The following is a 12,854-nucleotide window of genomic DNA, read 5'->3' as shown; positions in this document are numbered from 1 at the left end:
CAGCTTCCAAATTTTAATGGACAAGCATGGGCATCCATGGGGAAGTCTTCAAGCTGCATGGGACATTCAGCAGAAATGGTCAGTCTGGAAGAGAGCGGGAGGTAGAAAGAGAGAGAAAGAAGAATTGTCATTTCCATTCAGCATAATTCACCATTCATTTAGGTTAACCTAATTACTTTACCAAACAGTAGACAGTATCTTCCTTTTCCAAATAAAAAGGTTGCATTGGTAAAACCATTGGTTTTATCCGTCTTTGAGATCCTTTCTAATTTTCTTCTTTGGTGTAGTCCACACAGCAACATGAGGTGAGGGCTTGCATGTAGGACAGATCAGGTGCAATTTCAATACAGTACAGTGGACCCTCGACTTACAGACGGCTCAGCTTACAGACTTTTCGAGTTACAGACTTCTCTGGCAGGAAAATTTAGATTCGACTTGCAGACGGAGGATCGACTTACAGACCAGAAAAAAAAAACAGAATGGAACAAAAATAGAATAAAAACGGCCAGTTATGGGATGAATCGGTTTTCAATGCATTGTACGTCAATGGAGATTCGACCTACAGACTCTTCGACTTGCAGCCACCGTTCCAATATGGATTAATTCCGTAAGTAGAGGGTCCACTGTACTTCTAAGATTGCTTGAGGCACAGTTTACATGTAAGTATTCCCAAATAATGAATTGTCAAGCTACCAAACACTGAGGGATGCTTCAAAAATGGCCTATCAATAAGACATTTGCCCCTACACTGCTCGTTGGGTTGCAACGGAACAGCAGGTTGCTACAGTCTCATGTTATCAGGGATACTTTATGTACTGAGAGAAAATCAGGGATAGGGAAAGCAAGGAGCCAAAGTAGTTTCCCTATGTCTAACTTGGGTTTGGGCAGCACAATGTGCCTCAGAAAGGTACGTGGCTGCTTTTTATATGGTTTCCCCTCGCCAATTTATGCCAAGGTCTTACTCCTGGAGGATACTCAGAAGCACCCATCTACCTGATAGCGAAGTACAGTATAAAGGGTTATGGCAGCAGTGGTAGGGGATCCTTAGGGACCTCTGGGGGTTCCAAGATGGCTGGTGAGACACGCAACGTTCAGCCACCTGTTGCCCATGCTCGCCCGAAATAAGTCACTTAGCCATGATAATAAACCAGCCCTTCCTGATTGGTTTTACTGGCTGTCACAAAAATGAGGCAAAATGTGAGTGACCAGATGGCACCCTTTAGTTATGCTTCTGGTGGTTCAGAGTTAGAGCAGAACTACTGAGAATGTGGATAATAATAGACTCCACATCTTTTGAAACTTTTTTATTACCCTTTCATTAGGGATGACCATCTCCACTAGCTTTCCCTAATGTGACACCCTCAAGATGTCTTAACTATAGTGCTTATTACCTCTAAGCAGCATACTCTCTCTCTCTCTCTCTCTCTCTCTCTCTCTCTCTCTCTATCTATCTATCTATCTATCTATCTATCTATCTATCTATCTATCTGGGGGGGGAGGGAGAGGGAGAGGGAGAGGGAGAGGGAGAGAGTTTTGTGGTGACTAGCCTGATGAGGACCTGTACAGAGTACAAAGAAACTACAAAGAAACCATAATTTTTGTTATTTTTTTAATGGTCTAATAGAGGTATAACTCCCTTCTCCCCCATCTCCAGATTGTGTACGAAGACCACATACTGTATCTCCCTCACGTCTATGTTTTGCTAAAGAATCATACAATGTGTTCACTGCATCAAAATTTGCACATCATGAGAAAAATACAAAACTTTCCATCACTGAACTCATTGGGGGGGGGGGGGAGTCAACCACCCTTCCCTGCGAATTAAATGGTACACACATTCAGAGGCTTACAAATCCTGGAATAACAAAGCAGGTATATTCTGAACTCCCACTGATAAAGAAAATTACTATGAAAGGAACAGAGCATGTAAAATGTTAGAACGCAGCCAAATTGATTTTCCGTTTTTCCATGAGCGGTTCAATATTCCCTATACTTGAAGCGGTCTACTTCCCTCTAATCTCATTAAAATGAATTCCCCTGTTTTGCTCTCCGCCACTGCTAAGTCCTTCTTAAACCTTAGGGGACTCCAGCCACATCAACCTTGCTGATGCCTTCTGCAGAGAAACAAACGTCACTCAGGGAACTATATTTATCCCGGCTGTCTTTGAGCTCCCCACCGCCTGCACTCTGCATCTCTGTCCTCTACTGTGCCATCAGTGGACAGCAGCCTAGCAGAGAACACCAGGAATGCAGAATCCAGAGGACCAGTTGACTTGCTTCTCACAGTCCCCATCTGCACAGATTTCCACATTTAGCAAACGTGATCATTACAACTTTGCCGCTGCAGAGCTATGATGAGGCTTAATTACTGTTTGTAAGTTTTTGTGAAGTGCTTTCAATAATGCAAACTGCAGGAGTTGCAGAAGAATGAAGTATTGTTCTTCCTATGGCTTACCAGGTGCCTCCTTCAGCATGGTGGGTAATTAGGCACTACCATTACAGGGGACCTTTATCATAATAGCAGAACCATAGGCATTACTGTTATCTGTGCAGAAAGGGAGCATAAGCTCTACAACCTCCTGGACGCCTGACCAACAACTGACTTTAAATCACTTGTAGAAAACAAGGAAAAAAGCGACATCTATACCATATAAAGTAATTCTGCCCTGTGCGATAATATAGTAGTGGTGGGGAACCTTAGACCCTGGTGCTGAACCTGGCCCTCTAGGGAGTGGAACCTGGCCTGATTGAATCCTGGTGTTGAATCTAACCACAAAATCGCTTTTGCACCTTGGAATCTCCTTTAAAGGTCAGAGTGTGTGGCTTCACCGCCCAACTGACATCAGAGCTACCAGCCTCCACTGCATAATGGGTTTCCCACCATCACATTATTCTGAAAGGTTGGCATGCCTTTTCTAAAGTTTTGTTTCTGGCAGCAAAAGTTTAGAAAAAAATACTGCAATTCCCCTTCTTTTGCCTCTGGATCTTCCCGCCACTGGAAAGTAGGCACTGAAATCTTCTCTGAAGTAGAATGTAGTTCCCGACATTTCATAAAAAGTAACCACACAAGGCAGGACAGAGCTATACTACATACAAAGGCAGCCCCATGCTGAATTTTTTTTCTACCATCTTCTGAAACTCATAGTAGAAACTTACCCTACAGTTGCAATCCTGTTGCTTAGTGTAGTAAGTCGAACTAGAGTAGGCCCATTGGATCAGTGGGGATTTGGTGGGACAACTCCTCCAGAAGTTCATTGATTCCAATGGGCCTAACTCTAGATGTAGCTTCCAGTGCTAAAGTAAGTTTTTTACTAGAATAGGCCCATTGGAATCAATGGAATTTATGGAGAAGCTGACCCACCAAATCCCCACTGATCTAATGGGCCTACTCTAGTACAACTCACTACACTAAGCAACAGGATTCCAGCCTATATCTCCCAGCACAGTCTCACACAATGCATTTTCCAACCCCCTCTGTAGATCTTTGGCTGTTACTGGCATGTACACCAGGCTACATTTCTAGATTTTCTTCTTTGGCACAATTATTAATTATTGTTGGAGTCTATCTGAAATCAAAACACACTCCACATGACAAAGAATACAACATCCTGGATTTTGGTTCTAAATTTCAGCGGTGTGATGTTTATTATTTTCATTTCATTTCATTTTGCTTACTATTACAAGCCTCCAGTTCTACCATATTTCCTTTTAGGAATCTAAAAATGTAAGGGCCGTGCTCCATCAGACCATAGGGCCACCTAGTCCAGTGTTCTGTTTATACAATGGCCAACCAGGCAGCTGTAGGAAGCTCACAAGGCCATGAGCACCAATAGCATATTCCCACTTGTGTTCCCTCACAACTGGCATTCTGAGGCATACCCTTAGGATACTGAAAGTAATACATGGCCATCATGAGGAGTAGCCTTATCCTCCATTAATCTACATAATCCCCTTTCAAAGCTGCCCAAGTTGGTAGTCATCAGTTCGTCTTTCGAGGTCGGACGTCATCACAGCTATTCTGATTTTAGATTTAGCAGCTCTAAACAATGACATTGTGTTACATCCGAGCCAGTCACTGAGGTTCTTCTGCACCTCACAGGCGGTTCTCTTCCTAGTCCTTCTTTCCCCATTTATTTTACCTTGACCAATCAAAGTAATACCTTGAGCCTTCACAATCTGTACTTTTTCACTACTTGTTAAGTGTCCAAATTATTTTAGCCTTTTTCATTGTCTTTGCTTTATGAGTTTCTTCCTCTTCATTCGTTCTCCTTAACGCTTCTTTGTTAGCCACTCTATAGATCAAATAAACGGTGTGCAACTTGTACTAAACCCACATTTCACATGTTTATCTATTACAGACAAAAATAAAAAAAGAGACCACAATTTCACACCATACCAATTCCACATAAAGATCTAAGATTCCATTTTCATACAGTAGAACTGAAAACACACAGGGCCATGCAACAAACATACTTGAGGCCAATTTTAAGTTTTGATTCCATATTATATTCTGTAGGAACACCCTGCTCAAGGTTGCTAGCTGTTATCTGCTCTCAGTGAAGAGCAAACTCTCCTGGCAGGGCAGCAGCTCCTGACGAGCGGGGTGACTCACTCGTTTTGCCTTTTCCCTTAGAGTTAGAGCATAACTCTCTCTGGCCAGTCCTAGTAGGGATCAGGCAACCAGAGTCCTATCTGAATCTTTTCAACCATCTCTGTAAGCTTGCTAGTTAATAAAGGGATTTCTCAAGGTGTCACCCTGGGGCTCCGCTGGTGGCAGGAACATCTGGGTGTTGACTTCTTTGCAACTTCTCCCTAAAGCTAATCGCCTTCTTTGTTCTGTGATCACCTTCATCATTAGCCTTTTTCGTTTTGTGAGCACCTACAACATTTCTCCTTGGTAATAGCTGCTCCAAGCCCTTGTTATGCTGTGTCTTATTCATGGCTATAATCTTACTGTTCATTCAACCAGGTGTTATCAACTCTTGCAGAATCACTACCATTTGTAAGCATTTATTGAGAATCCACCTTTCCATCTGCTGATCTTCTAAGAAGGCTATGAAAAGAAGCTATGAATTTGCTAATGCTATATATTTGTCAGTAACAGCAAAAGTAAACTCCTTACTCTAAGTTTCACATATACAAGTCACTGGTGATTCATAGCCAGTATGTGTCTTGCATCTTGAGATAGTCAGAACAAGAGAAGGGAAATACTAATTATCATTAATACTACTACTAATAAAGTCAAATTCATTTAATTTTCTTTATTAAATATAAGAGAGAGAGAGATTAGTCACATATTTGATCAGATTGCAACCAATTCAGGGTAATGTAAATTTTAATTAGAATATTTCTGGAATTTTTTTCTGATTTCAAGTTTTCTGCAAAATTTGCATTGCTGATCCAAATGAAAACCAGCTTTCCTGAGTCTTTTTTGCACAGGAAAAAAAATGAATTCACCCCACGCATAAGATGAAAGTAATGTAAGAGCCAATGAAATCTGACAAGATCTTTAGCCCTATTCAGGGCTTCAGAAAAGTGTAAGCAGCTTCTGGATAGCTCAGTGGCTGAGGTATCTGGCTGTGGAGCCAGTGGTTGGGAGTTCGGTTCCCCCCACTGTGCCTCCTTAACAGGACTGGACTCGATGGTCCATAGGGTTCCCTTTCAGCTCTGCAGTACTCAAAAGACAAACACTAACCTTTGGGATGAATTGTTGTTTTGGTATCTGTTACACTGAAGACAAATGTGAATGAGAGGAAGTTCCACCCAAAAAGTGGATCTTGTTTTAAAACAGCCATTTTCAACAGGAGCCATACGGACCTCTGGGGAAGACCTGGTTTATTTGAAGGAAGCCACAGACTGGAAACATTTCTTCACTCGCCATCTTACAAGGTTCATTATGCAACTTATGCAATTCTCATTCAGCCTATATTTCTTTCATATTGTGTTCATGGCCATGGCAAAAAAAAAGGGGGGGAAGGGGTTCAGAATGGCTGTTTTAAAATGGTTTGGGTTTTATTGGTTTGATTTGAACAGGGAAACCAACCACTTCTTAAACCTTCTATAAATTATGTTATATGACATTACCTGTCGGCTAAGGTTTTAATAAACAGATTCACATAACCTTTCTGATTTTTTTCTCCTTTTTTTGCACATCTATTTTCAACTGCACACATTTTTTTCTAACAGCATATTTTGTATCCAACTGCACATTACAAAAAAATTTCTGAAGTGGAGCCTTCAGGGACCCTGAAAAAGAGGGTCCACATGTGACACACCCTCTCCTCCTGTTCTTTTTAGGATGGAGGAAGCAATAAAAAGGGGATGGAATTCCACTAATTTTTTTTTATCATAAACTAATTCCCATTTCATCATGGTCTCAACATATAAGACATTCCAAGTCTTTACTCCTTATTGGTTGATTGATCGCACATTTATTCTGTCTCTCCTCCAATGAGTTCAAAGTAGAGACATGGCTCAGACTCATGGAATCCCACCCACCCCCAAGCATCTGTATGATGCTTCCGATAGCCAATTTGGAATGTAACAGGTTAATGTATCTTCCGTTATCTCATGCGTTTTACTGCCTCACAGGCCTACTGATTCTCATTCTCTGTGATCGTATCAGGTGCTGCCACAAGACTAATCACAAAGCTGGAGCAAAAACCTGCTGATTAAGTAAAAGGGGCTTCAGTGGAAGCAGCTCTTGATGGCAATAATGGTGGCGGTTACAGAAGCACAGCTGGCCTAGCCTTCCTTGTAGACCTCACAAGGGATTATACAGCTGTGCAGGGAAAACATCTGCCATGCTAGTCTGCCTCTGCAGAGAAACAACCAGATTTAAAATTAAGAGAAATTGTTGTGGTTTTGTTTTGTTCTGAGGAAGAAAATAAAATCCACCCCATGTTATAGAGACACTAGAAATAGCACCCTAATTCCAAATGAATTGATTTCAGTATCCAGTAACCATTACAGTTCAAATCAGTTTTCTAGGTAATGTGACACAGGAGTCTAAACTGAAGTGCATTTATTCTGTACCGTATGCACAGACAGAAAACAGTGAGACAGAGTAGGCAAGAAATATAGTGCCCCTGCCTCTGTTTACAGTATAAGCACAGCTGTGGGCCAAACATTTTGGCTGAAAATAAGACTGTGCTGCCATCCAGTGGATATTATACATATTACACTCTCTTTCAACTAGTCTGATACTTTTCAGGAAGGAGAAGAGAAGTGGATAGAACATTCTCAGTTCTACCTGGTGAGGAATATCTGGTTATTTATATGGCCATCATAAGGTTCTACAGTAATCAAATTCAATGACAAATGCCCAGATCATTTTACTACGAATTTTTCAAAGTTTACCAAAGTAGTACTTATCTGTAATTCAGTGAGTTACCGGGGTCCCTTTTTGGCAGTCTAAGAGAGCTATTCAGTTATTCTCCTCCTGAACATAAGCAAGGAGACAGACTGTAGTGTGAGAAGCTCACAATAAAGAAACCTGTTCATCTTTAAGCCGCCACAAGACTTCTGTTTTGCTAGACTAGTTTAATGGCCTTCTGAAATTTGGGAAGAGTGACTGGAGCACACAAGGCTGATGACATCATCGGCCATTGTTTCCCCCCCCACCCCAGAAATTAAACATTTCTAGTTCCCCCTCCCCAAAGGGCCTGAGGAACCCTTTCATGGCAGGAAAGCATTTGGGAGTCACAGGAGGGGGTGGGGAGATAATCTTTGATTCTGCAAAATGCCACCAGGAAAGTCATCCCTGTAAAAAGTGTTTTGTTTTTGTTTGTTTTTTTTAAACTAAAGATCTCCACCCCATCCTGTGGTCCCCAATGGCTTCTCCATGATGAAATGGATTTCACAGGACCTTGGAACTTTCAAAGGGAATCATAAATGTTTTCTTTCTTGAAAATGACTGTGACTGGTGGCATCATCCACCTTATGCAGTGTAGCTGCCCAAACAGGATTTCAGCCACTGTCTTCTTACTCCCCATAGTAATTTGCTATATGGAAAGAAAGAAAGAAAGAAAATACAATAAAATAAAAGCAAAAAAAGAGAAGCAGACATTTAAGGATAAAAGGTGTGTTCCATGGTGAGCTTTCTGCGAACTAAAAGTGACTTCCCTACACACATGCAAAAAAATTTAAGAGGAAAGGGTGTGTGTGATAAGATCCAAATATTACAGCATTTTACATTTGTCTCATGTCTCACTTGCCCGTGGCTTCTCTTGGGAGATATGTATTAATACAGAGGACACAGTATGAGTATTCCTTGAGTCTGAAAAAGTGGGTTCTGATCCATGAAAATGCACACTGAAACAAATGCGTTTGTGTTTAAAGTGTCACCATTTTTGCCTTTTAGAAGTGGTAGCCATGATCGTCTGTATCCATGAAAACTCGCACTAAAATGTAACAGTCTGTTACGTTGCCACAACATTTTTGTCCTTTTTATTATTTTATTTTACTTTTTATTTTTATTTTGGGTTTGCCTGATAAATTTTTCCTTGCTTGCTTTTTCCCCTTTTCTTTTTCTCCCTTCTGGCCACATGCAGAGACAAACTAACACACTTACTTCTCTGAAAATGTCTGAAGAAGTGGATTGTAAGGCAAGAATGCTCACACAGGGATAAATCACTTAGCCTTAAAGAGGCCACAGTGCCTTTGCTTTCCTTCCTCCTTTTGATGGGTTTTGTTTTTCCTGACACAGAAGAAATGACCACCTCCCTGAACATCTCTTGTGTTTTATCATTTTCATGTCAAATTAAAAAATGTCAGTTTTTTTTTAAAAAAATAGAAAAGCCCACTGTCATCATCTCTCTCCCACTCCCCTATATATAAACTTACACAACAACTCTGGAGATAGAATAAATCAAGATGTGTCAACACTAGGAGTTATACAGATAGCATTTTGTTTGAAAATAGCTAATTCCAGATTTAGATATGGGCAATGCTTCCCTCTAGGGGTGGAAAAGAAATGTACATCCTTCAATTTATGCTATTTGTCTGTAAAGAAACACATCCACTGGAGGTTACAGAATGGACAGAGTGGAGTTGTACACATGTGCTCATATGCACACGTATATGCACACACAGAGAGACTTTGGAGCAGTTTTAGGCTTGCCCTGATTCCTGTGGTCCCACGCTAGGGACAGGGAAGGAGGACTCCATGCCCACCTGGAGCCCCAATCTGGACAGTTGTCTCTCCCCTGCCATTAGTTCAACAGAAGCTGTGGTCCTGGATGCTGATGGAGGCAATCCCAGTCAGCAGGAGGAAGGAGACTGACACAGTAGTGGGGAAGGGTTGGGGGGAGACATAAAAGGATGTGGCCCATGCATCCCTGTGATGCAAAATGTTAGTTTTGTGGCACTGGGATTCTTAAATACTAGGTTGGTTCTCCTGATCAAAATCAGACTAGAACAGAACTTGTCCAGTCTGAATCATATTTATTTATTTATTTCCCAGGAGGTGGAAAAATACTGAGGACTACTGGGTGTTACTGTTTCTTTAAAAAAATAAAATAAACTGAACTATGGCTTGATGATTGTTTAGGCATACCAACACAACATAGGCGTACGTACACATTGGAATAACAATGACGAATATGGATGAATTGGTCGTCAGAGATCAAGAAGGATGGAGAGATCTCTTCCATTTACTCAGATGTAAAACTGTGCAAAGGAAGCAGCTCTCACATATCCCGCAGTGTCTTTCAGGGCTGTGCCTCTCAGTTGCAAATTGATCTCAGGATGAAGGGGATTATGAGTCCTGCTAGTGACTCAGAGGGCTCTGAGCGATTTCTGCGTTCAGAACACGTAGTCCTTAAACAACTACTTAGGACCATATTAGATGTGACCTCATTCACATCTTTAGCCCTGGCATGCCTGATTTCCTTTAGGAAAATCAAGGATGGGTGGAATTAAGACTACAGAATGTGCAAAAGAAGAGGCTTCGTTGAGACTGTCGCGCCAATCATGGCAGGAAAGCCCCAGCTGGCATCAGTAGGAGCTTACCTCCCATTGCTAACAGAGGACATGGCATCCCTCCCTATATGTCAGTGGAGACCACGGTTTAAAGCCCTCCTAGCCCCACACTCTGCAGCCCTAATTCAGCTCACCCACATCCTTCCTCTCTGTGTTGTCTACTTATGCGAGCGAGCGAGCAAGCAAGCGAGAGAGAGAGAGAGAGAGAGAAGAAACAGGCTAGCAAGGGTGAAAGACATGAACAGGCATCAATTTTTGCCTGCATAGCACCAATCCCAACAGAGATGTATGTGTAAGTAGGAAGGCTGCTGTGATTCATTCAAGACAGGTGTTTGTTACTCAAAACTACAAGACCATGAAAAATCTCCTCTTAACACATATATAAAGGGAAGGGAATTAGAAAACACAAGGTTTCCATGGACAAAATTATGGTGCTTGTACATTACATAACAGGAAATGTTATGAATGATTTTTTTTACAAGTTTGGAATCCATGGTTGGCACCATTCATAGGAATGGGGACCAAGTTTTCACCCCCAAATGAAATGGCCAAGAATGAAAAAAAATCAAACAGGGAGTATCTGGATGTCCACTTCTAGTTCTGATTTTTCTGGGCTGGGAAGGATTTTTTGAGCTTGGGTGGGGCTGTGGAACCCCCACCTGTAGGAGCAATCCCCAGTGTTTGTTCAGATAAAGTGTTAATTTTGCTGATATCCTGAAGTGGCTCACTTATTAAGCCATTTCACAATACTAAAAATTGATAACAGAAGGAACCTTGGCAGCTTTGACAGCTGCAAGGCTTCATTTTGATACATTCATTCTCAGTGATTGCATGCACTGGAAATGGACCAGACTACAGTGCCTTTAACCCACACCAAAAGAGCATCAGCTCCTGACAGGGGTTCATATAAGTGTGAACAAGGGCGCTCTGGGAATGGATTGGTTCACTTTAATCAAATTGTCTGGTTGCTGGAAAAAAGAGTGAACCAACACTGCCTTCCTCCACAGTGAAACAGAGGAACAAATGCTCATGTAATTAAGACTTGAGTCTTCTACAAAAAGAATTCAAGTGCCAATTTAATGAACTTAATATAATGCTAATTAAGTCTAGATTTCAATGTTCTTACTGGTGTCAGACATTATCTGGGCTTACGTCTTCTCAGGTGAACGTTTTTCACATTTGATTGGATTGTTTTTCTTTTTTCTTGTAGGCTTCCACATGCCTTTATATCTCCTTTATTTTGTGTTTTATTTATTTACTTAAAACACTTCTATCCTGCCTTTCTCCCCAAAATGACTCGAGACGTCCTTATGTTTGCATTGTCAAGCAGAAAAGTCAGTTCTGAGTTTTACCAGAAGCACGGGGATTACTATACTTCCAAATCCACTCAGTGGTCACTTACACAGATTGCAGAGCTCAAAATAAATTTTGTGGGGATATACCAAGCTTCACCTGGGAACAAATCCAGCTTGGGTTTGATGTCAACAGATAGTTCTGGCACAGAGCTTTTCTCAGCTGGCTGTAGCTGACTTTGAAATCAGGAAAGCAATGCTCACCCTCTTTGATGTGAGAAGCATCTCACTCAACAATTACAAGGCCTCAGTCAATTTACACAATGGTTTACGCTCCTAAGGAAAAAGGACCTGTTGGTCTCCATTCTCCCTGTGACACACTAGAACTTGACATTTTACAGCTATCAACTCCTTCCCTCAGGACAAACAGTGTACGGTATTTTAAAAATTTTGCCAGTAGGAAAGATCACAGGAACACTTCTGATGAAAGAAGTGCTATTCTTGGAGTGGCGCTGCTTTGCCGAGGCCTTTTGAAATGATTCTGTGTTACTAAGGGAGTTTCCGAGCTAAAACTGAGAGAATAATCCAGATGAATGATATAGCTCTCAGGAATAACGTGCATCTCTGTGTGTTGACTTCAGCTTCTGCATACAGCTTCTCAAAAGCAAAAGCAAAAAAAAAAAAAAAAAAAAAGTGACACACCACACGTTTTCAATGCTCAGCACATCGATTTCCAATACCCAAATTCCTTCAGGCTGACCCACCTCACAGGACTTAAGACTCGACTCTGACTGAACTCAGGTTTGCTTTTCAATGACTCGGACTCAACTTGCAACTCGGAACCCACCCACCCCTCCTTTGTGTGTGTGTGTGTGGGGGGGAAAGCTTATTTTTTAATAGGGACTCAGATTAGGGGCTTGGGACTTGGTACCACTCTAGCTGCCTAGAGTGGTCTGGTAGTCCAGATAGGCGGGGTATAAATCAAATTAATAATACTAATAATACTAATAATACTAATAATACTAATAATACTAATACTAATAATACTAATAATACTAATAATACTAATACTAATACTAATACTAATACTAATAATAATACTAATAATAATAATAATAATAATAATAATAATACTGCTAATACTGCTAATACTGCTAATACTACTACTACTACTACTACTACTAATAATACTAATAATACTAATACTAATACTAATACTAATACTAATACTAATACTAATACTAATACTAATACTAATACTAATAATAATAATAATAATAATAATAATAATAATAATAATAATAATAATAATAATAATAATAATAATAATAATAATAATAATAATAATAATAATACCACCAAAGACTCAAACTCAGAATTGGGACTCAGACCCAAAGATTGCTTAAATGAAACAAAACTCTTCCCAGCAACCCCAGCCAAATGCAACAGCAAAAGCTATTCTCTGCCAAGAGAGAACAATGTTATTGTATTTGGAGAACAGGTTCCAGAATCTAACTGAACACTTTAACTTGCTTTCCCTCCTTAGACTGTTTATGCCAACAATGGACTACCACAAATCTA

The 12,854-nt window shown here is 40.6% G+C and overlaps 2 protein-coding genes across 2 annotated transcripts in view; one reads left to right on the top strand and one right to left on the bottom strand.

Annotated features, from left to right (window-relative positions):
* Positions 1–12,854, top strand: part of GABRB3 (gamma-aminobutyric acid type A receptor subunit beta3) — a 241,534-nt gene that overhangs the window by 27,707 nt on the left and 200,973 nt on the right. The gene's annotated exons all lie outside the window — the stretch shown is intronic.
* GABRA5 (gamma-aminobutyric acid type A receptor subunit alpha5) overlaps positions 1–12,854 on the bottom strand; it is a 79,809-nt gene that overhangs the window by 37,867 nt on the left and 29,088 nt on the right. Inside the window, exon 6 of the mRNA XM_020796813.3 lies at positions 2–84. Coding sequence (XP_020652472.1) covers positions 2–84 — 83 coding nt within the window. The remainder of the gene's footprint in view (position 1; positions 85–12,854) is intronic.

This window comes from Pogona vitticeps, chromosome 3 (genome assembly GCF_051106095.1).
Source record: "Pogona vitticeps strain Pit_001003342236 chromosome 3, PviZW2.1, whole genome shotgun sequence".
Taxonomy (NCBI): domain Eukaryota; kingdom Metazoa; phylum Chordata; class Lepidosauria; order Squamata; family Agamidae; genus Pogona; species Pogona vitticeps.
This window is presented reverse-complemented; position numbering and strand designations above follow the sequence as displayed.